This window comes from Rhinoderma darwinii, chromosome 11 (genome assembly GCF_050947455.1).
Source record: "Rhinoderma darwinii isolate aRhiDar2 chromosome 11, aRhiDar2.hap1, whole genome shotgun sequence".
In the NCBI taxonomy this organism is placed as follows: domain Eukaryota; kingdom Metazoa; phylum Chordata; class Amphibia; order Anura; family Rhinodermatidae; genus Rhinoderma; species Rhinoderma darwinii.
In genome coordinates, this window is record NC_134697.1 from 5,964,159 (window position 1) to 5,987,303 (window position 23,145).

Genomic DNA, 23,145 nt, shown 5'->3' on the forward strand with positions numbered 1-23,145 from the left:
TGTATATTATCCCTTACATAATAGGAGCTCTTAGGTTGTGTATGACTACAAGCTTGTTGACTATTTCCAACCACTAGTAGAATAGGGAGTGCAGCTCTGGAGTGGAACACAGGCTGTAACGGAGATTCAGTACAAGATGAATGATTATTATCTAGACAAAACATATCGGACAAGGGAAGAGCTGGGTCTCTGTGGTCCCGTGTAGTACAGGCTGGGGGGGGGGGGGCGCAGGTCCGAACCACTGGAGGTCGCAAGAAGACACAAACTGCTGGCAACTTTCAAGATCTTTACCCAATATTATACCTATGAATGTATAACTGACACGTATCTTCATAAAATATATAAATCTTTATTGGTACATAATGAATAACGATACGCGATAACAGAAATATTGACAATGGTAAAATAAGTCAGATTCCAAGAACAGCATCAGAGAGGTATAGGTGTAATAATACCGGAGGGTATACAGAGTAACCTATCTAGAGACAATGATGCCAAATACACAGACACCATGTAATATAAAGGACATGTGCAGCTGTATAAAAAACAGCATGAATACACAGCCCAAGCAAAAAATTGTTACTATAAGTATATATATATATATATATATAGCCCTATTAGGAAAGCTATCAAATAGGGAAAAGGCATATCACCAAGGAGAATAAAGCATACCTATAGACATGGTGAAAGGAGATGGACATCAGCCTAGATGTGGCACAGAAAAAAAAGAGCACCTCGACGCGCGTTTCGCCTGGGACCGCCTTCGTCAGGAGGCTTTCAAGATCTTGGCTTGCACTCGACAAATGGGGCATTCTTGTTTACCTCCAGAGGCTACAATCCATACAGACCAAACATGTCTAACAGCTGAGGGCTTGTTACAATATTATCCAGTCTGCACAATCCCCTGTGAGTTAAACACATCAGCAACACAAACTTATTAACTGTCCTGATAGTTTGCGACAATGTATCAGTGCAGGTAAAATGTATCAGCCTGGAGTGAAGCCTGTTTAGTGCACAGAGCATTGTCTAGACTTAATACAATTTTACCAAAGTCAGCTTTATGAGCGGGACTAGGTCAGGTCGGGTTTTCAGGCTCTGAACTTAAGAATGTTCCCGTTCCCTGACAGCAATCAGAGACCTTGAAAATAGTGAGGAAGTGACACATAGTACATGCCAGGATGGAGGGCCGATCCGTAAAAGCAGCTTCCCCTCTGGCGGACCCAGCGCATCCATGCATTACCGCCATTCAATGCTATATATCCCATGCAGCGGCCGTGGGAGGAGCCAGAACTGCGGCGCTGCATCAACTTGATGTTAAGATTTTTATTTTTTTTTGTATTTTTATTTTTAAACCCCTTTAAATAGGCTGCGGTAGATGAGGGGTCTACAAGGGGCTATAAATAACTTTTTCTTCAAAATAAATATAAAAATGACAGACACTTACCCTGAACGCCCTCCTCCGATGATGTTGTATCCCATGTGACCTCTGCAGCCAATCACAAGCTGTAGCGCCACATGGCCTGAAACGTCATCCAGGGAGGCCGGAGCGGACGTCAGAGGAGGGAGGTGGTAAGTGTGTGCGCTTAATTACAAAGCGGAAATTCAATCCAAAAAATAAAAAAAGTGTAAAAAAAAAATAAAAAATAAAAATATCGCACCACAATATGGTGCGATTTTTCCGATGGAAAGTCTTGCGGGCTCCAGGTCAGATACACTGCATGGTTTTTACACAGCGTATCCTTCCCGTGCTTGCGGTATTTTTCGGGACCGAAATGGACCTGTGGTGCACATGTCAATTTATCTTACAGTTCCATTTGCGAATTGTATCATCTGCCTAGTGCGGAGGAAAAAACATAAAAAAAAAAAACCGCACTAAATCCGCAGCATGAAAACACGCCAAAAAACGCATTGCCAATTTCCTGCAGTTTCGCTGCGTGTGCATGTAGTCTTACAGTTCCCGTAGAGTTAGTCAACCCTCCTTCCACAGATCTGCATTGTTATATCCCCCCCCCACCACTACCAATTCTCCAACACAGGCGGCATGAGTGTCAGTCTTCACTGGACTCAGGAATTCTGTTCACCAGGATGAGCAGCAGTCTGTGTGAGAGGAGTGCAGCCGTGCATGGAATTGTAGTAACCCCGCAAAATAGGTCAAGATATTAAATAAACCCGGTGATTTCGTGTCTATGGGGTCTCCTGGAACATCACACAGAATTCTACTACGTCCCTGATCATCCTTCTACCTTTTCCAATCCCCAATGCTCCGGTCCGGCGGGAGCCGTCCTGTAATAATGAATTTTACCCTTCTATCCCAGATAAAGCAGGTAATGGTGAGATAAGACGGCGGCAGCAGCAGCGAGTGCACAGCGTCAGGCTGATCCTCCTAATCATTCCTGGGAAGTGTTGCCGTCATTTTATCTTTTAGATCTAAACAAGGAAACTGATAATATTCATTATATTAATTTGTTATGGTAAAATTCTGATAATCCAGCGCCGTGGTGCTGCCTAGAGAACAGATCAGACATTCTGAACTACTGGACATTTACATATATACACACACAAGATACAGATCTGGCAGCTTAGTGGCTGCACAGAGCCGTCAGTGCCAGAAAACCAAAGGGAACGTCATGTACCAGCTTCAGTGAAAGAACAGCCCCTCCAGGAGGAGACCCCCCCCCTGCTGTCAGAGCAGCCCCACCGGGAGGAGACCCCCCCCCCCCCTGCTGTCAGAGCAGCCCCGCCAGGAAGAGCCCCATCCCTACTGTCAGAGCAGCCCCACCAGGAGGAGACCCTCAACTACGGTCAGAGCAGCCCCGCCAGGAGACCCCCCCCCCCCCTATTGTCAGAGCAGCCCAACCGGGACGAGTCCCCCCCCCCCCCATGTCAGAATAGTCAAGCACCTATGTGTATTACATGACCAGGACAGTTTTTTTACCACCTGAGAGTAAACAATGAAGGTTCCCATGGAATGACAGCAAGCAGAGATCTTGAAAACGTCAAGAAATTGCTATACAAGGTGTACTAGAAAATTTTATAACTTTACTTTATACAATGAACCTTTATTCTTGCCAGTGTCGGATATATATATGTCAGGGCTCTGCAATTATGACCTAAATCAAAATCACGATTAATTGAACATGTAACCTCGATTACGATTATTCAACTATTTAGGCCACACCCACTTTGGCATACCACGCCCCCTATTTTCATGCTACACCATTGAATTAATATTTAGCCCTTGAGTCTGTTGTATATAATATACCCCGACACTGCCCAGTTTATTGCCCCCATAGCGCTCCCCACAGTATAATGCCCTTATAGTTGCCCTCTACATAGTATAATGCCCCTATAACTTACACACAGAATAATACCCCCATAACTGCCCCCCACACAGTATAAAGACCCCCACAGCTGCACCCAATAAAGCCTGATAAAAATAATACTATACACACTCTCCTAACCCCGTTCCCTTCTCCTCTGGTCTGTACGGCAGACAGGCGCGATGATGTCACTGCCTCGCGTCCAGCGATACACCGTGAATGGTAAAGCAGAGACCTTACGATCTCCTGCTCTACCATTGGATTTAACTGTATCTGCGTCCTGAATGTGCAGATACAGTTGAAATATATTTTTTAATTTTTTTTAACATTTCTAGGACCATAAACACTCTTAATTTTTTATCTCAGACCGCGGCAGTTTGTGACACGCCCCCCCCCCCCACCGCCGTATTCCGCACAAACTCCAGTGACCTTACCATGCTTATTGGAAATGGAGGGGGGGGGGGGTTGTATATTTCCTACAGGATTGCACTAGCAGGAGAGCAACCAGCTGTTGAGACTACAACTCCCAGCATGTCTTAAATCACAGGCCACTGACATTCCTACGAGAGACTGCATGGACTAGAAGATCACAGGATTTTCCTTCCAAATATTAAGATTATATTTTTTTATTCCCAGCAAAGCAGACAGAGCTTTACCATAATCCAGTAATCCCCAACTGGCCTGATTTATTGAACGCAGAGATGAGCAGATTTACCAGAATATAGACGTCGAGGAAGAGGCGGCAGAAGTGGCCGGCGGTCGTTACGTGCCGTCAGGCGTCCGACACTCCAGGGCCGACTCCCACAACCTACAGGTCTGTTCAGATCAACCGAGCACGCATATTATTTCTATAGGAAGATCAGCAGCTGCCAGTCACCTTGCAACCGCTTATCTTGGAGGGAAACAAAAGACCGGACAAGTAAACATCCAACTATTGTCAGGTGACAGTCAACAGCGTCCTTTATGTGCCCCAATACAGACTGCTCGTTAGACGGAGAATTAAAAAAAAAATAAAAAATAAGCAGGCTGCGTACGTCCAGCTTTAGGCCGGGTTCCCGCGTAGCGTAAACGCTGCGGAATTTCCGCAATGGAATTCTGTGCAGGAATTCCACAGCATTTACAGCAGCAGGAAAGTGGATGAGATTTAGAAAATCTCCTGCCGAAGCTGCGGGGAAAAAAAGCGCAGCGTAAATGTTAATAACTTGACCTGCGGTGCGGAATTTAATTCCGCAGCAGGTCTGATTATGCTGCGTTTTTGTTCATTTTCCGTTGCGGGTTTTCCACATAGAGTTTAATGGGGATGCAAGACCCGAAACAGAGAGCCAAGCGTTGCGGCGCAATCACAATGTTTACACCGCAAAAATCGCAACGCCGGAAGAAAAAAAATTATACTTACCCAGCACGCCCTCCTCCTTCCTGCAATGACGTTGCGTTCCATGTGACCGCTGCAGCCAATCACAGGCTGAAGCGTCAAATGGCCTGCAAAGTCATCCAGAGAGGATGTCAGAGGAGGGAGGGGGTAAGTATGAACGGCTTTTCTCCGAGGCGGAATTTCCATCCGAAAAACTGCAACACAATGTGTATATATATATATGTTAGGCCTTATTCACACGAAGGTGTCAGTTTTATGCGCATAAAAAAAATGCAGCGTTTTTCCTGCGTTGCAGTTCCGTGTACGTTTCTTTATGCGCGTATGTCACGCGTTTTGTATGTCAGCAAGAAAAAAAAAAAAACTGGAGGGGTTTTTCTTTTCTCATCATTTCTTTAGCAACTGTTGCGTGAATCACGGACAGCACAGTGGTGACGTCCGTGTGCGGTCCATGATTTTCACGCACCCATTGACTTCAATGGGTGCGTGATGTGCAAAAAACGCGCAAGTATAGGACATGCAGTGAGTTTTACACAAAGGACACACGCTGCATGACAAACAGAATGGCCCCATTAAATTGCATAGGTCCGTGTGTGACGTCCGTTGTTTTAAGGCGCGCAACACGGACGAGAAAAACGCTCGTGTGAATTAGGCCTAAAGGTGCTGTTTTTGGGTGGAGCAGTCTATTAAAGCTCCACCTTTGTCTTGCACCAGCTTCATATTCCGCAATCCCCAACACTAAAGGTCCTTTTACACCGGCTGACGGAGCGAGCGCCGATCAACGAGACATTGTTGATCGGCGCTCGTTTGCTCCGGTCATGGAGCCATGGATGGGGCGAGCGGTCGTTACTCCGATCGCTCGTCCCCATATATTATCATGTCGGCAGCGCGTCTCCCCAAGATGAGCCGCCGACAACGATAATATTTCACTTTTTTAAAACGATACGACCAGCAGACGTTCCAGCGTTTGCTCGTTCATCTGCTGATCGCTGCCCTGTTTACACTGGGAAATTATCGCTACGAGCGTTATATGAACATTGTCTGCCCGATAATCGTCCGGTGTAAGACCCCCTTAAATCTGTAACAGGACCCCCAGCTGTTATCTGCCAGGGATTGGGGGGAGAGCGCCACCTCTGGTCAGCTCCTCCTGCTCTATAACTCGGGGGCAACAATTTTAAATTATAGAAAATGCATCAAGGAAACAAGTTTGCAGCCACATGTACAAGACACAAATGATTGTTACACTGGAGCGGCAACAATGACAAAGCTGCAAGAATTTACGAGAAAAGCTCCGTAATTACGGTGAAGCGGCGCAGATCAAATAATGTCACCAAGCCTGGACAGGTCTCACACCGGAGATAGAAAACATCTGGTGCCTGGCCAAACACGCATGAGGAGCCGCCATATTGAATACATTGACAGGCAGCGCCCGCCGCGGCTTCTTCGCCAGGACAGCGCCCGCCTGCCGCTGCTTCTTGGTCTTACTGCGGAGACCCCCCCCCCCCAATAACAAGGGCCCCTCATTCAGTCATTTCCAGATCTCCTTCTCACTAGGTTTGACATACATAGAATATCCGTATCGACCGTTTGGCGGCTTCATAACTCCCCATAGATTATAACACAGAGCGCTGCGGCCCTTTGTGGCAGGGGGCACACACCAACCAGGCATCGGAATACACCTTCAACCTTCCCAATTTAAATAAATTGCCCCACATTATCGTTCATTAGTCAACTACTCTGATTGGCTGTCAGCAGTTCCGATCAGAGTAGTAGTAGATTTCATATTTCAGTCCAAGTTGATCTAAGTTTTCATGATCAGCAAATATAAATCCTTGTGTCGTCCTTCAGGGGAAAGCTGGGTGATAACCACTTCGGCCCCCATTACAGTGGTCACCCAGCTTTCCTGCAGTCCTGACTGGTAAATCTCGCGCAGTTCTGATCGGGTAGATTTTCTTTTTACAATTAGAAAAGAAAGCTTTGGTTTCCTCTGGATTTTTATTTTAGCAGCAGCTTCTGCCGGTTCCTGGATTTACCCCACATTACTGAATTCTGGATAGGACATATAGACTGAGCAGAGCCAGGAGCGCGTCACCGAGGCAGAACACTACACCCAGTCACCAGCAGCAGGTATTGGGGTGTCCATAACAATGATGAAAATGAGGGGGGCAGAAGGGGTCTGTACTGCTGCAAAACAAATATATCACAAGACAACCGGACGATCTGGAGACACACACAAGACTACAAATGGGGATGAGAGGGGTTATAGTCCTGTCTCACACAAATTAAGTCAATGCAGGGATCCCAAGTAACACCTGGAAGAGGGACGGGCCGCCGCCGCTGTCGCACAAAAGAGGAGAGGGGGGGGGCGCCGCCGCTGTCGCACAGGAGAGGGGGGGGGGGACGCCGCCGCTGTCGCACAGGAGAGGGGGGGGGACGCCGCCGCTGTCGCACAGGAGAGGAGAGGGGGGGGACGCCGCCGCTGTCGCACAGGAGAGGAGGAGAGGGGGGGGGGACGCCGCCGCTGTCGCACAGGAGAGGGGGGGGGAGGACGCCGCCGCTGTCGCACAGGAGAGGAGGGGGGGGAGGACGCCGCCGCTGTCGCACAGGAGAGGAGAGGGGGGGGGGACGCCGCCGCTGTCGCACAGGAGAGGAGAGGGGGGGGGCGTCGTCCCGTCGCACAGGAGAGGAGAGGGGGGGGCGTCGTCCCGTCGCACAGGAGAGGAGAGGGGGGGGCGTCGTCCCGTCGCACAGGAGAGGAGAGGGGGGGGCGCCGTCCCGTCGCACAGGAGAGGAGAGGGGGGGGGGCGCCGTCCCGTCGCACAGGAGAGGAGAGGGGGGGGGCGCCGTCCCGTCGCACAGGAGAGGAGAGGGGGGGGGCGCCGTCCCGTCGCACAGGAGAGGAGAGGGGGGGGCGCCGTCCCGTCGCACAGGAGAGGAGAGGGGGGCGCCGTCCCGTCGCACAGGAGAGGAGAGGGGGGGCGCCGTCCCGTCGCACAGGAGAGGAGAGGGGGGGCGCCGTCCCGTCGCACAGGAGAGGGGGGACGCTGTCGCACAGGAGAGGGGGGACGCTGTCGCACAGGAGAGGGGGGACGCTGTCGCACAGGAGAGGGGGGACGCTGTCGCACAGGAGAGGGGGGACGCTGTCGCACAGGAGAGGGGGGACGCTGCCGCACAGGAGAGGGGGGACGCTGCCGCACAGGAGAGGGGGGACGCTGCCGCACAGGAGAGGGGGGACGCTGCCGCACAGGAGAGGGGGGACGCTGCCGCACAGGAGAGGGGGGACGCTGCCGCACAGGAGAGGGGGGACGCTGCCGCACAGGAGAGGGGGGACGCTGTCGCACAGGAGAGGGGGGACGCTGTCGCACAGGAGAGGGGGGACGCTGTCGCACAGGAGAGGGGGGACGCTGTCGCACAGGAGAGGGGGGACGCTGTCGCACAGGAGAGGGGGGACGCTGTCGCACAGGAGAGGGGGGACGCTGTCGCACAGGAGAGGGGGGGGGAGGACGCCGCCGCTGTCGCACAGGAGAGGAGAGGGGGGGGGGACGCCGCCGCTGTCGCACAGGAGAGGAGAGGGGGGGGGCGTCGTCCCGTCGCACAGGAGAGGAGAGGGGGGGGCGTCGTCCCGTCGCACAGGAGAGGAGAGGGGGGGGCGTCGTCCCGTCGCACAGGAGAGGAGAGGGGGGGGCGCCGTCCCGTCGCACAGGAGAGGAGAGGGGGGGGGGCGCCGTCCCGTCGCACAGGAGAGGAGAGGGGGGGGCGCCGTCCCGTCGCACAGGAGAGGAGAGGGGGGGGCGTCGTCCCGTCGCACAGGAGAGGAGAGGGGGGGGCGTCGTCCCGTCGCACAGGAGAGGAGAGGGGGGGGGCGCCGTCCCGTCGCACAGGAGAGGAGAGGGGGGGGGCGCCGTCCCGTCGCACAGGAGAGGAGAGGGGGGGGGCGCCGTCCCGTCGCACAGGAGAGGAGAGGGGGGGGCGCCGTCCCGTCGCACAGGAGAGGAGAGGGGGGCGCCGTCCCGTCGCACAGGAGAGGAGAGGGGGGGCGCCGTCCCGTCGCACAGGAGAGGAGAGGGGGGGCGCCGTCCCGTCGCACAGGAGAGGGGGGACGCTGTCGCACAGGAGAGGGGGGACGCTGTCGCACAGGAGAGGGGGGACGCTGTCGCACAGGAGAGGGGGGACGCTGTCGCACAGGAGAGGGGGGACGCTGTCGCACAGGAGAGGGGGGACGCTGTCGCACAGGAGAGGGGGGACGCTGTCGCACAGGAGAGGGGGGACGCTGTCGCACAGGAGAGGGGGGACGCTGTCGCACAGGAGAGGGGGGACGCTGTCGCACAGGAGAGGGGGGACGCTGTCGCACAGGAGAGGGGGGACGCTGCCGCACAGGAGAGGGGGGACGCTGCCGCACAGGAGAGGGGGGACGCTGCCGCACAGGAGAGGGGGGACGCTGCCGCACAGGAGAGGGGGGACGCTGCCGCACAGGAGAGGGGGGACGCTGCCGCACAGGAGAGGGGGGACGCTGTCGCACAGGAGAGGGGGGACGCTGTCGCACAGGAGAGGGGGGACGCTGTCGCACAGGAGAGGGGGGACGCTGTCGCACAGGAGAGGGGGGACGCTGTCGCACAGGAGAGGGGGGACGCTGTCGCACAGGAGAGGGGGGACGCTGTCGCACAGGAGAGGGGGGACGCTGTCGCACAGGAGAGGGGGGACGCTGTCGCACAGGAGAGGGGGGACGCTGTCGCACAGGAGAGGGGGGACGCTGTCGCACAGGAGAGGGGGGACGTTGTCGCACAGGAGAGGGGGGACGCTGTCGCACAGGAGAGGGGGGGACGCCGCTGTCGCACAGGAGAGGGGGGGGACGCCGCCGCTGTCGCACAGGAGAGGGGGGGGGACGCCGCCGCTGTCGCACAGGAGAGGGGGGGGACGCCGCCGCTGTCGCACAGGAGAGGGGGGGGGGGACGCCGCCGCTGTCGCACAGGAGAGGGGGGGGACGCCGCCGCTGTCGCACAGGAGAGGAGAGGGGGGGGGACGCCGCCGCTGTCGCACAGGAGAGGAGAGGGGGGGATGCCGCCGCTGTCGCACAGGAGAGGAGAGGGGGGGATGCCGCCGCTGTCGCACAGGAGAGGAGGGGGGGGGACGCTGTCGCACAGGAGAGGGGAGGGGGGGGGACGCAGCCGCTGTCGCACAGGAGAGGGGATGGGGGGACGCCGCTGTCGCACAGGAGAGGAGAGGGGGGGATGCCGCCGCTGTCGCACAGGAGAGGAGGGGGGGGACGCCGCCGCTGTCGCACAGGAGAGGAGAGGGGGGGATGCCGCCGCTGTCGCACAGGAGAGGAGGGGGGGGGGACGCCGCCGCTGTCGCACAGGAGAGGGGAGGGGGGGGGACGCAGCCGCTGTCGCACAGGAGAGGGGATGGGGGGACGCCGCTGTCGCACAGGAGAGGGGAGGGGGGACGCCGCTGTCGCACAGGAGAGGGGAGGGGGGACGCCGCTGTCGCACAGGAGAGGGGAGGAGAGGGGGGACGCTGCTGTCGCACAGAGGAGACATTGCTGTGACGCTGGGTATGAGGGGACCACTGCTCGGGCACAGGCCTCATGTCCCTAGTACATCGCCGTTTACAGCCACGCAACCCCGATACAGAACACAAGCTGCAAACACAGACACAGAGTCACAGAGACGAGGTCCGGGGCTTACACGCACCATGATGTTGTTGTTATTCCTCCGCCCGTCTCCCTGCTCTGCTCTCCGCCGCCATCCTCCTCCTCCTCCTCCTCCTCTCCGCCTCCTCCTCTCCGCCTCCTCCTCCGCTCTGCGACGCCTGACGTCACCGCGCTCCCCTCCCTCCGACTCACGTGACCAGCTATCCTAGTCTCCGCCCATCACACATCACATGGTAGTTGTCATGTTGTCATTTCCCCCTCCCTCTCATGTGAACGTTCTTTCTCGCGATACTGCTGCTGTGTTTTCAACAATCTTTATTGAAAATCGCGTGCATGTAATTGAGCAACATTGGGGTGTAGAATAGGTCGTAACGGCGCGGCGACGTTTTCTCTACATTAGAGACAGTTCACTGAAAGCAGACGGCGCATCCTCCACCGTACAAGAGCTTACAATCCGTACATCGCATTTACATAGAAATGACTACATATCCCAGCGAGCAATGCGCAAAGTGTGCGTACGTACGTGATGACGTCTCCCGTTACTAAGTAACAGAGGGCTATCTGCTGCTCAACAAAGGTAAATAACCTGCGACGAGGGGAGACCCCCAAGTGTCAGTGTCATTATCCTGTCCCGAAGTGTCATTATCCTGTCCCCCATGTGTCAGTGTGTCCTGTAGCCCAAGTGTCAGTGTGTCATTATCCTGCACCCCAAGTCTCAGCGTGTCTTTATCCTGTACCCCAAGTGTCAGTGTATCATTATCCTGTACCCCAAGTGTCTGTGTATCATTATCCTGCACCCCAAGTGTCTGTGTATCATTATCCTGTACCCCAAGTGTCAGTGTCATTATCCTGTCCGCCAAGTGTCAGTGTATCATTATCCTGCACCCCAAGTGTCAGTGTCATTATCCTGTCCGCCAAGTGTCATTATCTTGTTCGCAAAGTGTCATCCTGTTCGCCAAGTGTCATTATCCTGTCCGCCAAGTCTCAGTGTATCATTATCCTGTACCCCAAGTGTCAGTGTATCATTATCCTGTCCCCCAAGTGTCATTATCCTGTCCTCCAAGTGTCAGTGTATCATTATCCTGTCCCCCAAGTGTCATTATCCTGTCCTCCAAGTGTCAGTGTATCATTATCCTGTCCTCCAAGTGTCAGTGTAACATTATCCTGTACCCCAAGTGTCAGTGTAACATTATCCTGAACCCCAAGTGTCAGCGTATCATTATCCTGTACCCCAAGTGTCAGTGTGTCATTATCCTGTCCCTCAAGTGTCAGTGTTTCATTATCCTGTACCCCAAGTGTCAGTGTAACATCCTGTCCCCCAAGTGTCAGTGTCATTATCCTGTACCCCAAGTGTCAGTGTGTCTTTTTCCTGTCCCTCAAGTGTCAGTGTATCATTATCCTGTCCCCCAAGTGTCAGTGTCATTATCCTGTCCCCCAAGTGTCAGTGTCATTATCCTGTACCCCAAGTGTCAGTGTCATTATCCTGTACCCCAAGTGTCAGTGTGTCTTTTTCCTGTCCCTCAAGTGTCAGTGTATCATTGTCCTGTCCCCCAAGTGTCAGTGTCATTATCCTGTACCCCAAGTGTCAGTGTATCGTTATCCTGTACCTCAAGTGTCAGTGTATCATTATCCTGTCCCCCAAGTGTCAGTGTCATTATCCTGTCCCCCAAGTGTCAGTGTCATTATCCTGTACCTCAAGTGTCAGTGTATCATTGTCCTGTCCCCCAAGTGTCAGTGTCATTTTCCTGTCCCCCAAGTGTCAGTGTCATTATCCTGTACCCCAAGTGTCAGTGTATCGTTATCCTGTACCTCAAGTGTCAGTGTATCATTATCCTGTCCCCCAAGTGTCAGTGTATCATTATCCTGTCCCCCAAGTGTCAGTGTCATTATCCTGTACCCCAAGTGTCAGTGTATCGTTATCCTGTACCTCAAGTGTCAGTGTATCATTATCCTGTCCCCAAGTGTCAGTGTCATTATCCTGTCCCCCAAGTGTCAGTGTCATTATCCTGTACCCCTAGTGTCAGTGTGTCTTTTTCCTGTCCCTCAAGTGTCAGTGTAACATCCTGTACCCCAAGTGTCAGTGTATCCTTATCCTTTCCCCTAAGTGCCAGTGTCATTATCCTGTACCCCAAGTGTCAGTGTGTCTTTTTCCTGTCCCTCAAGTGTCAGTGTATCATTATCCTGTCCCCCAAGTGTCAGTGTCATTATCCTGTACCCCAAGTGTCAGTGTATCATTATCCTGTCCCCCAAGTGTCAGTGTCATTATCCTGTACCTCAAGTGTCAGTGTATCATTATCCTGTCCCCCAAGTGTCAGTGTCATTTTCCTGTCCCCCAAGTGTCAGTGTCATTATCCTATACCCCAAGTGTCAGTGTGTCATCCTGTAGCCGAAGTGTCAGTGTATCATTATCCTGTACCTCACGTGTCAGTGTATCATTATCCTGTACCCCAAGTGTCAGTGTATCGTTATCCTGTACCTCAAGTGTCAGTGTATCATTATCCTGTCCCCCAAGTGTCAGTGTCATTATCCTGTACCCCAAGAGTGGGCCCAAAAGAAAAGAGATACATCAGTATGATCTTTAAACATTGCCTTCTTTTTGGATCCACTTCAGACGTTAACTAAAAAAAATTGCCATGAAAACTGCAAGTGTGATTACAGCCTTAGGCTACATGCAGACGCTGCGTAGAAATTCGCAGCAAAAAACGTACTGGAACGCGCTTTTTTTTGGGTGCTTTTTTCATGTTCTGCTGTGTAAACGCGGCGTTTTCATGTTGCTGGTTTTGCTGCGTATTTCTGTACAACTGCAGGGATAGAATTCACATGCGGAATCGCGGGATAATTGACGTGCAGCGGTTTTGAACATACGCACTGCGGGTCAATTTCCATCCCGAAAAATACTTCAGCGTGGACATGATTTTCCATGGAATATCATTGACTCTGCTGGTACTGTATTACACTACGGTTTTGCCGCACACAAATATGCATCGTGTGCATTGACCCATAGGCTTTGTTCACACAGTGCAGATTTACTGCAGATTTTGCATGTATTTTTCAAGCCAAAACCAGGAATGGAATATAAACAGAAGAAATATATAAAGGAAGGTTATAGGTCTGCTCTCCTGGATTCAATTCTGATTGTGGATTAAAAAATGCATGCAAAATCTGCAGCAAATCTGCACTGTCTGAACAAGGCCTAATAGTGTAGGTTGATCTACAGAAGCAAGAGCGATCATAGGATCACATAGAGCGTCCTCCGAACAGCACATCAGACATAAACGAATACAAGTCCGTCACCACGCGCTGAACGCCATCTCTCTGTCACTTACCTCTTAGAACGTCGTGGACATTTCCAGAGGAGGTCGTTTTCTACCATCCTGCGTTCTTCCTCCACATATTCACGATGCCGGAGGTGAAATCTATGTTCCGGGAGGTGCTCCCTAAACAAGGTGAGTGCACGCGTTTTACTAGAATTTCTTTAGCGACTCTCCCATCCAGAAACAACAGACATTAAAGGAGCAGGATTAACCCATCGTGTCGTATAATACATTCATGCAGACGTCAGCGAACATGGAGCAAATTCCACCAAATTGGAAAAAGTATCGTAAAGTGATTGGGTAACTCACAAGACGTGACACCAATAATTTACACCAGGAATTATGCACGTTTTAATAAATGTCACGCATTTTACGTCTCCTCTAAGCCACACCCCCTTTCCTGCAACACTTTTTAAAATGGTTGAGCGAGGCCTAGAAGTGTCAGAAGCAGATGATAAATTTGGGCACACCTTATACTCCATTTCTTTGGGCGCACTTTGTGCTAGAATTTGAACATTTTTACTAGTAATCTCCCTCTATACTTAAAGGGTATGTAGACTTTTGCAACCAGTTGTTTTTATTGCTCCAATGCATCTAAAATAAAAAAATGAAGCAAGTTTGTCTTAAAAATCTCCTACCGTTTTGTGTTTGCAGCTCCCATGCAGACTCATGTATCTCTATGGTTACAGATTATTAACAAATCCTGTGCGGCCTGATCCTGTGTAAGGCCTTGTCCACACGTAACGGAATTGCTGCAAAAAGTTTCTGCAGCAATTCCCCAGAAACTAGAAGGATTTCCGCTGCGGAAAAACCGCACCATTTCCTGTGTTTTTTACTGCAGAAAATGGTGCGGATTTTGCTGCGTTTTTCTCACTGCTGGGGGATGGTGACATTTCCTCTGAAAAACGCAATTCAATCCACTTTCCGCAGCAGGAATTGACATGTTGTGATACGAAAAATACGAACCGCAAGTCCATTTCTCCTCGGAATTTTTTTACGCAGCGTGTGGATGAGATTTGTTAAATACCCGCTGCTGTATTCTGCTGCGTATTCTCCGCTACTTGTGGACGAGCCCTCACACCTTCCATCTACTGCCTTTTATTGCTAATTTACTGGACACAAAAAAGATCTGTGCCAGAATAGAAATACAAAGGAAAAGTGGAGTCCGCTTTTAAGGGGCTGTCCCATGATGACATATCCTGTCCGTCAGGACTTCTTAGTTGGGTCCTCGCTGATTTTTCCTGTCTTCAGTTATAACAGTTCTGCAGTTTTTGGTGAATAACGTGCGGTTACTGTAAGGACAGGACGATTATAAACTGCAAGTAACTAAACCTCCAGGGAGAAACAAAATGATCAGGTAATTGCCTCAATATATGTCTGGCAGATGAGCCTTAGGCTGGGTTCACACGAGTATGTTACGTCCGTAAAGCACGGGACGTATTTCGGCCGCAAGTCCCGGACCGAACACAGTGCAGGGAGCCGGGCTCCTAGCATCATAGTTATGTACGACGCTAGGAGTCCCTGCCTCTCCGTGGAACTACTGTCCCGTACTGAAAACATGATTACAGCACGGGACAGTTGTCCCGCAGCGAGGCAGGGACTCCTAGTGTCGTACATAACTATGATGCTAGGAGCCCGGCTCCCTGCAGTGTGTTCGGTCCGGGACTTGCGGCCGAAATACGTTCCGTCCGTTACGGACGTAACATGCTCGTGTGAACCCAGCCTTAGGGTATGTTTACACGGCTTATTTTCGGCCGTTTTTCGGGCAGAACGCCATCAAACATCTGCCCATTGATTTCAATGAGAAAAACGGCATTCCGTTCTGACAGGCCGTTTTTTTTACGCGGCCGTTTTGAAAGAAAACGGCCACGATAAAGAAGTGCATGTCACTTCTGGAGACGTTTCTGGAGCCATTTTTCATTGACTCCATAGAAAAACAGCTCCAAAAACGACCGTTAAAAATGCAGCGAAAATCGCGAGTGGTTTAAAAAATTGTCTGAAATTAGGTTTTTTTCCCTTGAAAACAGCTCCGTATTTTCGGACGTTTTTGATTTTGTGTGCGCACATAGCCTTAAAGGGGCTGTCCAGTTTAGAAAACCCAGTGTCATACACCCTGTAGGAATTACTGAGTAAATAAAGGGGGGTCTCCTGTTCAGGACCCTCATCTCTTGGTCAGAGTGTATAGATCGTCTCTCTCTGGAGAACCTGTCCTGTCCTGTATTACACAGACAACACATTCATATGAATGGACACTGTGTAATGCTTCATTCCTCCTGTGGTGGCGCTGCAGGGAAACTGAACACTTACTGCCAGGTTTCCCCACAGATTACTGCTGATCGCTGGGGGTCACAGCAGGAGGGAGACTTTGTGATCAACTTATTGTCAAGTGACCCTTCTAACAAGTAGGAATTGTCCAAAGCGGCCTTTAAGCTGGCCATACACATAAAAATAGATTTCTGTGGGATCGGCCGGCTATCTTCTATGTATCTCCTCCAGACAGCAGATGTTGGAGCAAAGAGTGATCAAGTATGTCGATTTTACCACGCTTCATCCCACAGATTATTCACATTTTTCCATTAAATTACCCATGTATGCTCAGCCGAGCCGATTGTGTATTATATGAGGCGGGAGAAAGCTCTTGTGTATGGCTGGCCTTAGTACGGCTTTAAACGTTGTTTGTCCTTGATGCGGATCCTGAAGCAGCAGATTATGGGCAGATCGGTGGCTGGTTAGCTGACGCTCTATCCTTGGGTCTTGTGTTCTATTCCACGACATCTGCAGAGTTATTATTTTCTCCCTATGATCTCATGGGCTTTTTCCTAGTTCTCTCGCACATTCCAAAAGCCACTAAAATTTACCCCAGTGTGTCTGTACTGGATACAGGAAGACTGGATTGTGAGCTCTTAAGGCCAGGGACGGATGTGAGCAATGACGTTTTGTTACCGATTCCCTTTGGTTTTTCCATATCGGCTTCAATGCAGAAATCCATGTCAAGAAGTGTTTTAATCTTCTGGTACCACGGGTATTATTCTGCTGCCACGCACAGTACAGCGGGTGGTCATTTTTCTACATTTCTTCTCTTCCTTTGTAGGGCAGTTGTGCATTGAAGACGTCCCAACGATGGTGATGTGCAAACCAAAGTTGTTACCCCTGAAATCAGTCACCCTAACAAAGCTGGAAAAGATGCAGCGAGATGCCCAGGAGGCAATCAGACAGCAAGAAATGTCTCAGAGCAACCCGGCCGACCCCCAACCCTGACACGGATTCAGCAACACAATCTGCAGCTCCGCTCGCCCACCCCTGTACAGTTTTATATTAGGTTTGTTTCCATTCTGTAAGTTATTTGGGAATAAACATTCCTATTAAACGCACAAGCAGCCAATTTAGATGTCTATAAAACGATACAACACGTAGAAAGCTGATAGAAGACACTAAGACTGGGTTCACATGAGCATGTTCGGTCCGTAATGGACGGCTGCAAATCCTGGACCGAACACACTGCAGGGGGCCGGGCTCCTAGCATCATAGTTATGTACGATGCTAGGAGTCCCTGCCTCTCCGTGGAACTACTGTCCTGTACTGAAAACATGATTACAGTATAGGACAGTTGTCCCGCAGCGAGGCAGGGACTCCTAGCGTCGTACATAACTATGATGCTAGGAGCCCGGCTCCCTGCAGTGTGTTCGGTCCGGGACTGGCGGCCGAAATACGTTCCATCCTTTACGGATCGAACATGCTCGTGTGAACCCAGCCTTAGAGCGTCTGTACACGTAACAGCAATGTGGAGGTAACGTGCCATGCGGTCAAAAAACACATAGCAAAATTGCGGAAATTTGCGGTAAAAAAGTGAGCGGTTCATGGCCATGCAGCACCGCACCGGCATCCAGCCGCTACGTTAACAGCCAACGCTTGTTGCGGACAGTATTCTAACAACGCGCATGGTTTCAATGCGCTTCACTTGTGCAACCTGCGCGGCTGAAAAACGCAGCATCTGTAGTAAACGCGCAGTTTATGATACAGCTTCAACCCGGCTGCCAATAGGAACTCATAACCAGACCCGAAATCAATACTGGATCTCTAAGGCTGGGTTCACACGACCTATTTTCAGGCGTAAACGAGGCGTAGTATGCCTCGTTTTACGTCTGAAAATAGGGCTGCAATACGTCGGCAAACATCTGCCCATTCATTTGAATGGGTTTGCCGACGTACTGTGCAGACGACCTGTCATTTACTTGTCGTCGTTTGACAGCTGTCAAACGACGACGCGTAAATGGACTGCCTCGGCCAAGAAGTGCAGGACACTTCTTTGCCACGTAATTTGAGCTGTTCTTCATTGAACTCAATGAAGAGCAGCTCAAGATTTACGAGCATCTCAGACGGCTCGCAAAATGCGAGGAGCATTTACGTGTGAAACGAGGCAGCTGTTAACAGTCTGTCTTTTCACACGTAAATGCCTCTCATCATGTGAACATACCCTTACAATTACTACGGGTTCCTCTCGTGTTTCTCTGCCATGGATATAAACGTGCAAGCTTTGGCGGTCTGCATGAAACAATCCTTTATATAAAATATATATATATCTTTTTGGTAATTAGAACATCTGATCACGGTCTTTTATTTATGGCCAGGCCGGTGTCTGGTGAATATGGGAGACTAAGGCTCTATTCAGACAAACGTAGAATATGTCCGTGTGACAGCCGTTAAAACAACAGCATCACGCAGACGCATGGATTTCATTGGGGCCGTTCAAACAGCCGTTGTTTCATGGACCGTGTGAAGGGTCCGTTGAAAAATAGAACGTGTCCTTTTTTTGTTCCGGTTTCACAGATCCCTCCATAGACTCAAGTATATGGGGTTCTGTGAAACCGGGACCCGCACGGCGGCATCTCATCAGCGTTTCCCTACGTTTGTCTGAATAAGCCCGAAGTGTAGAGTGGATACAGATCTCCAAATCTCCTGCTCCTAGGTCGAATAATCTGACCCCCATAAAGATAAAGGAGGAAATCAATCAGCACAAAATTTTGGACTTATTTGTCCCAAACTTAACAGCTTCAGATGAGTAACATTGTAGACGCTGGAGACACGGCCATAAGAATTTAGGGTTGCACTTTAGTCAATGTTGTGTGACTTTCCCCATGTCATTTAAAATGACTCGAGCAGGAAAACGTAGCGCACAACAGTCACATCTGTCTCCAGCTGGGATCTTACGGTCATAGGTATATCTACACATAGTGTACACACTGCAGAATTTCCGCAGCATTATGCGCTACGTTCACACCCAATACGGAGCTGTTTTCAAGGGAAACCAGCTCCTGATTTTCAGCCGTTTTTTAAGCCACTCACGTTTTTGGAGCTGGTTTTCTATGGAGTCAATGAAATACGGCTCCAAAAACAGCTAAAGTGACGTGCACTTCTTTTTACGCGCCGTTATTTGAAAAGGAGGTGTAAAACCACACCCCGTCAGAACAGAATTGAAATCAATGGGCAGACATTTGTAGGCGTTCTGCTTCCGATATTTCAGATGTTTTTCGGGACATTTACGGCCCCAAAAAACGTCTGAAAATAGCCCATGTGAACATTCCCTTGCAGTAGCAGCTGAGTGGAGGAGATTTTAACAAGTCTCATCCAAACGCTGCTGAAAAAATGTGCAGAAAAGACAAAGCGGAAATTGACCTGTAATGCGGATTCTGAATTTGCAGCATCTTAATTTCTTTTGCAGACACGATGTGGAAATTCCAGGGTTTACTCTACGTGTGGACGTATCCATAGCCTAACCCTGGCCATAGAATCCAGTATACATTTCACACAAGCTGTTTTGGGAGTCATAGACGGATGATACAGATTACACAATAACATCAGTAATTCACCTCTGTTACCAATCAATTACCATGAACCCCTTGAGTCATCGTCCTCGGAAAATTCAGCTTCCCCGAGCCTCCTGCATGACGACAACCCATGTGGTAATGCTAAAACTTTATTTACCATTTTTTTCAGGGGGGGGGGGACGGGACATGCCCTTAAACATATCGTAGACCGTAAAAAGTGCAGGAATAAGACCTCGTTCAGATCTGCATTGAAAGCTTTGTTAAGGGGCCTCTGACGCAGGGAATACCAGACGCAATAGTGAAGCATTCTGCACTATTGTTTCCGCTAAAACCACGGACACCCCTAAAGTCATAGCCATCAGCGGTGAAACGGCACTGGCGCTTCTGCTTTCTCCCTTGCTCTGCTCCTCTGATTGAAGCAAAAGAACGGAATGGTGAACACTGGGGGGGAACCCGACCTAATTCATCATGCAGGAAGAAACAGGTCTGGGTGTTGTACCCGGACGCTCTGCCATATTTTGTTGATATTTTTGGCCATCACGACCGGTCAACGACTGACGAGGACCAAGTCGATCACTTCAAAAACCGCACACACATACACCAATCCAGCATTTTGTTGCGTCACTAAACATATTTATTTAGTTTTGCGCTCCTATGTATGCACACGTGTTGTAGCAGAACTCCGCTTTTACGTCCAGTTATTTTTTTTTTGTAGAAAAATAGATGTTCCAGCCACCATATACTGTACTATTCATGTCAAATTTTTTTTTTATCCTCCGGAAAAGTGAATAAAAATCCCTTCGCTTGAAAAAAAAAATATCTTCACCTCTGGCACAAGTGGATAAATTATTCATCACAAGTCACTTCTGCCGTTCAACTACCAAAGCAAAATGTGTATGAAGAGCAGCAGCCGAGGCTAAGAAGTCTTCAGAGTGATTGACCACAAAACCGACTGCAGAGACGCAGATACAAGTGATTACAGAACACGGGAGGATCGGAAACTAATGGCACTTCCAGAGATAGACAGCGCAGCCTCTGCGTGTCACCGCTGCTCTCTCTACATCTACCCCAATCAATTAACACCTGAAACAGTTTTATTTAGAAAACTATTTTAGAAAAGCTCTGTACCCATGACGGTGTAGATAGAGATTTATAAAACATTAACTGCCCAGCCATTGCACTTCTGCTCGTCTTTCCTTCTAATAGCTCTCGAATTTCAGACGGCCGCCGTCTCCTTCACTCACAAATCGTTTTCTTCCTCTGTGATGACAAAAAAAAATTATTAAATACATTTAATGCCACTTTTTTTTTTTTTCACCCCCCCCCCCGGCACAAGCAGTACCTACTAAACGGATCCCTCCTGCCTGTTCTCAGTGTAAGCGACACCCTAATGCAGAAGCTTGACATGTACCACAATGCGCTCACCCTCTCTGGCACAACCACTGTGAAGGCTTGTATAGCACTCATTTGGATTGCGGCTCTCTGGGCACAGGGTAAGTGCAGCCCTGTCTGTGCCCCCCAGTCACTGTATACAGAGTATAGATAGAAAGCCCCATAAATGAACGTTGTGATGCGTTTGCCTTTGTCCCTTTCATAGAGCAGCGCACAAGCCCCTACACGAAAGGAGGTTTAATAAAATGTTTACAAGCAAAAGACAAGCATTTGACTTTAACAATGCAGCAATCGACGAACAGCAAATCATTCATTCTCTTCCAGAGAAAGGCACAGATTCAATCATTGACAACACACAAATTGTTGTGGCTTCCATTCCAAGCAGAATCTAATGGTCCGGTATAGAATTCAAGTGAAGCCTGCATCAGACGGCGTGATCTGCCAGCTTTATTGTAATGTAGATGCACGAATTTAAAAAAAAACTTGACATGTCAGAAGTTGTAACTGGTGGGGGATCTACCCCCTCAGTCCATCCACATGTATCAGAGAAAACATGAATAAGGGCCGGGGATTTTCATATGTGCATCTTGCTTATTCGGTTGTGGAAATGGCACTGATTTTCAAGAGTGAAATCTCCATGTAATATCCGCCACATCTAGTCTTAGGCCTCATGCACCCAGCCTAAGGCCTCATTTACACGAGCGTAATATACACGCGTGCTTTTCACGCGTGTCGTACGCACCTATATTACTCTATGGGGCAGTGCAGACGATGCGTGAATTTTGCGCAGCGCGAGTGCGTTGCGTAAAACTCACGACATGTTCTATAATCGTGCGTTTTTCGCGCATCACGCACCAATTGAAGACAATGGGTGCGTGAAAACCACGAATGTCGCACGGAAGCACTTCCGTGCGAACTGCGTGATTCGCGCAAGAGCTGTCAAACTGAATGTAAACAGAAAAGCACCACGTGCTTTTCTGTTTACAAACATCCGAACGCAGTGTCTTAGACATGAGCGAACCGAACTTTACCGGGTTCGGCCAAACTCGTTTTGACCGAACCCGTCAGGAGACAGTCACTGTCCATGGTGCTGAAAGAGTTTAAACTGGTTCAGCACCCTGGACAGTGACTTCCGATTCCAATATACGTGAACGTGTAAAAAAAAAAAAAAAAAAGTTCTGACTTACCGATAACTCCCGGCTTCTTCCTCCAGTCTGACCTCCCGGGATGACAATTCAGTCCAAGTGACAGCTCCAGCCAATCACAGGCCAAGCACAGGCTGCAGCAGTCACATGGACTGCCGCCTCATCCAGGGAGGTGGGGCCAGATGTCGAGAGGCGCGTCACCAAGGCAACGGCCGGGAAGTTCTCGGTAAGTACGAACCTCTTTTTTTTTTTAAACAGGTTACTCGATATGGTGATCGGAATTCAATGTCGAGGGTGCTGAAGGAGTTACTGCCGATCAGTTAACTCTTTCAGCACCATGGACAGTGACTGACGTCAACTAGCCTCATCTCTATGATGGCATCATACACGGATGACACACGCAGCTGTCAAGTGCCTTTTGCGCACGCAAAACGCACACGCTCGTGTAAATGAGGCCTAAGGCAGTATATACGTATAATAGGACATGCTCCAGAATTCTCGGCACAGACAACTATCCGTAGCGATACGGGGCCTTAGGACTCATGCACACGACCGCAGTGGTGTGCAAGGGCCGGGCCGTGATTTGCGGATCAGACGGCTACGGAGTGCCGCCGGCAAATCGTGGGCCGTGCACATTCATTTCAACAAGCCTAGACCGCAAAAAAACCAACCTCCAACAAAAATCACACCTCATTTCTGCAAAAGTCTGGAAGATTTCTAATTAGACGGGACGTGGTGGCGAACGATAACCTTTCACTCAGGTAGATGTGGACGATCCACAGAAACCCCACGATTTATCATTAGTCGATCGATCCACGCTACTGTACGTGGCAATTATCGCTTACATTCGAACTATTATAATAAAATTCGTACGATAATCGCTGTTTAATTGGGACATTAGGCGAGCGCCGGGTTGGGAGTGGCAGAGTATCAGAGAAATGCTGAAGAGACCACGAAGAGCGCTGCGGCTCCTGTCTACAGATCCAACCTCTGGGACTCTCACTGATGAGACACTAAAAACATATTCCAGCGACACGCCGTCGCGGTTTGTTGTCGGAACAAGCCCTTTAATTCATCAGCATTAACTTTGTGTATTTGTGTCTGATGTTTTTAGCATCATTGTAGATCTT

General features: G+C 50.1%; 2 protein-coding genes across 2 annotated transcripts in view; both read right to left on the bottom strand.

The window, feature by feature from the left end:
- The window catches only part of SHOC2 (SHOC2 leucine rich repeat scaffold protein), a 55,082-nt gene extending 44,618 nt beyond the window's left edge, over nt 1–10,464 (bottom strand). The window contains exon 1 of the mRNA XM_075842802.1: nt 10,380–10,464. The gene's annotated coding sequence lies outside the window, so the exon portion shown is untranslated. The remainder of the gene's footprint in view (nt 1–10,379) is intronic.
- Nucleotides 10,465–20,089: 9,625 nt separating this feature from the next.
- Nucleotides 20,090–23,145, bottom strand: part of PDCD4 (programmed cell death 4) — a 34,757-nt gene continuing 31,701 nt past the window's right edge. Inside the window, exon 12 of the mRNA XM_075842810.1 lies at nt 20,090–20,738. Within this exon, the coding sequence (XP_075698925.1) occupies nt 20,678–20,738 (61 nt within the window). The 3' untranslated portion in view covers nt 20,090–20,677. The remainder of the gene's footprint in view (nt 20,739–23,145) is intronic.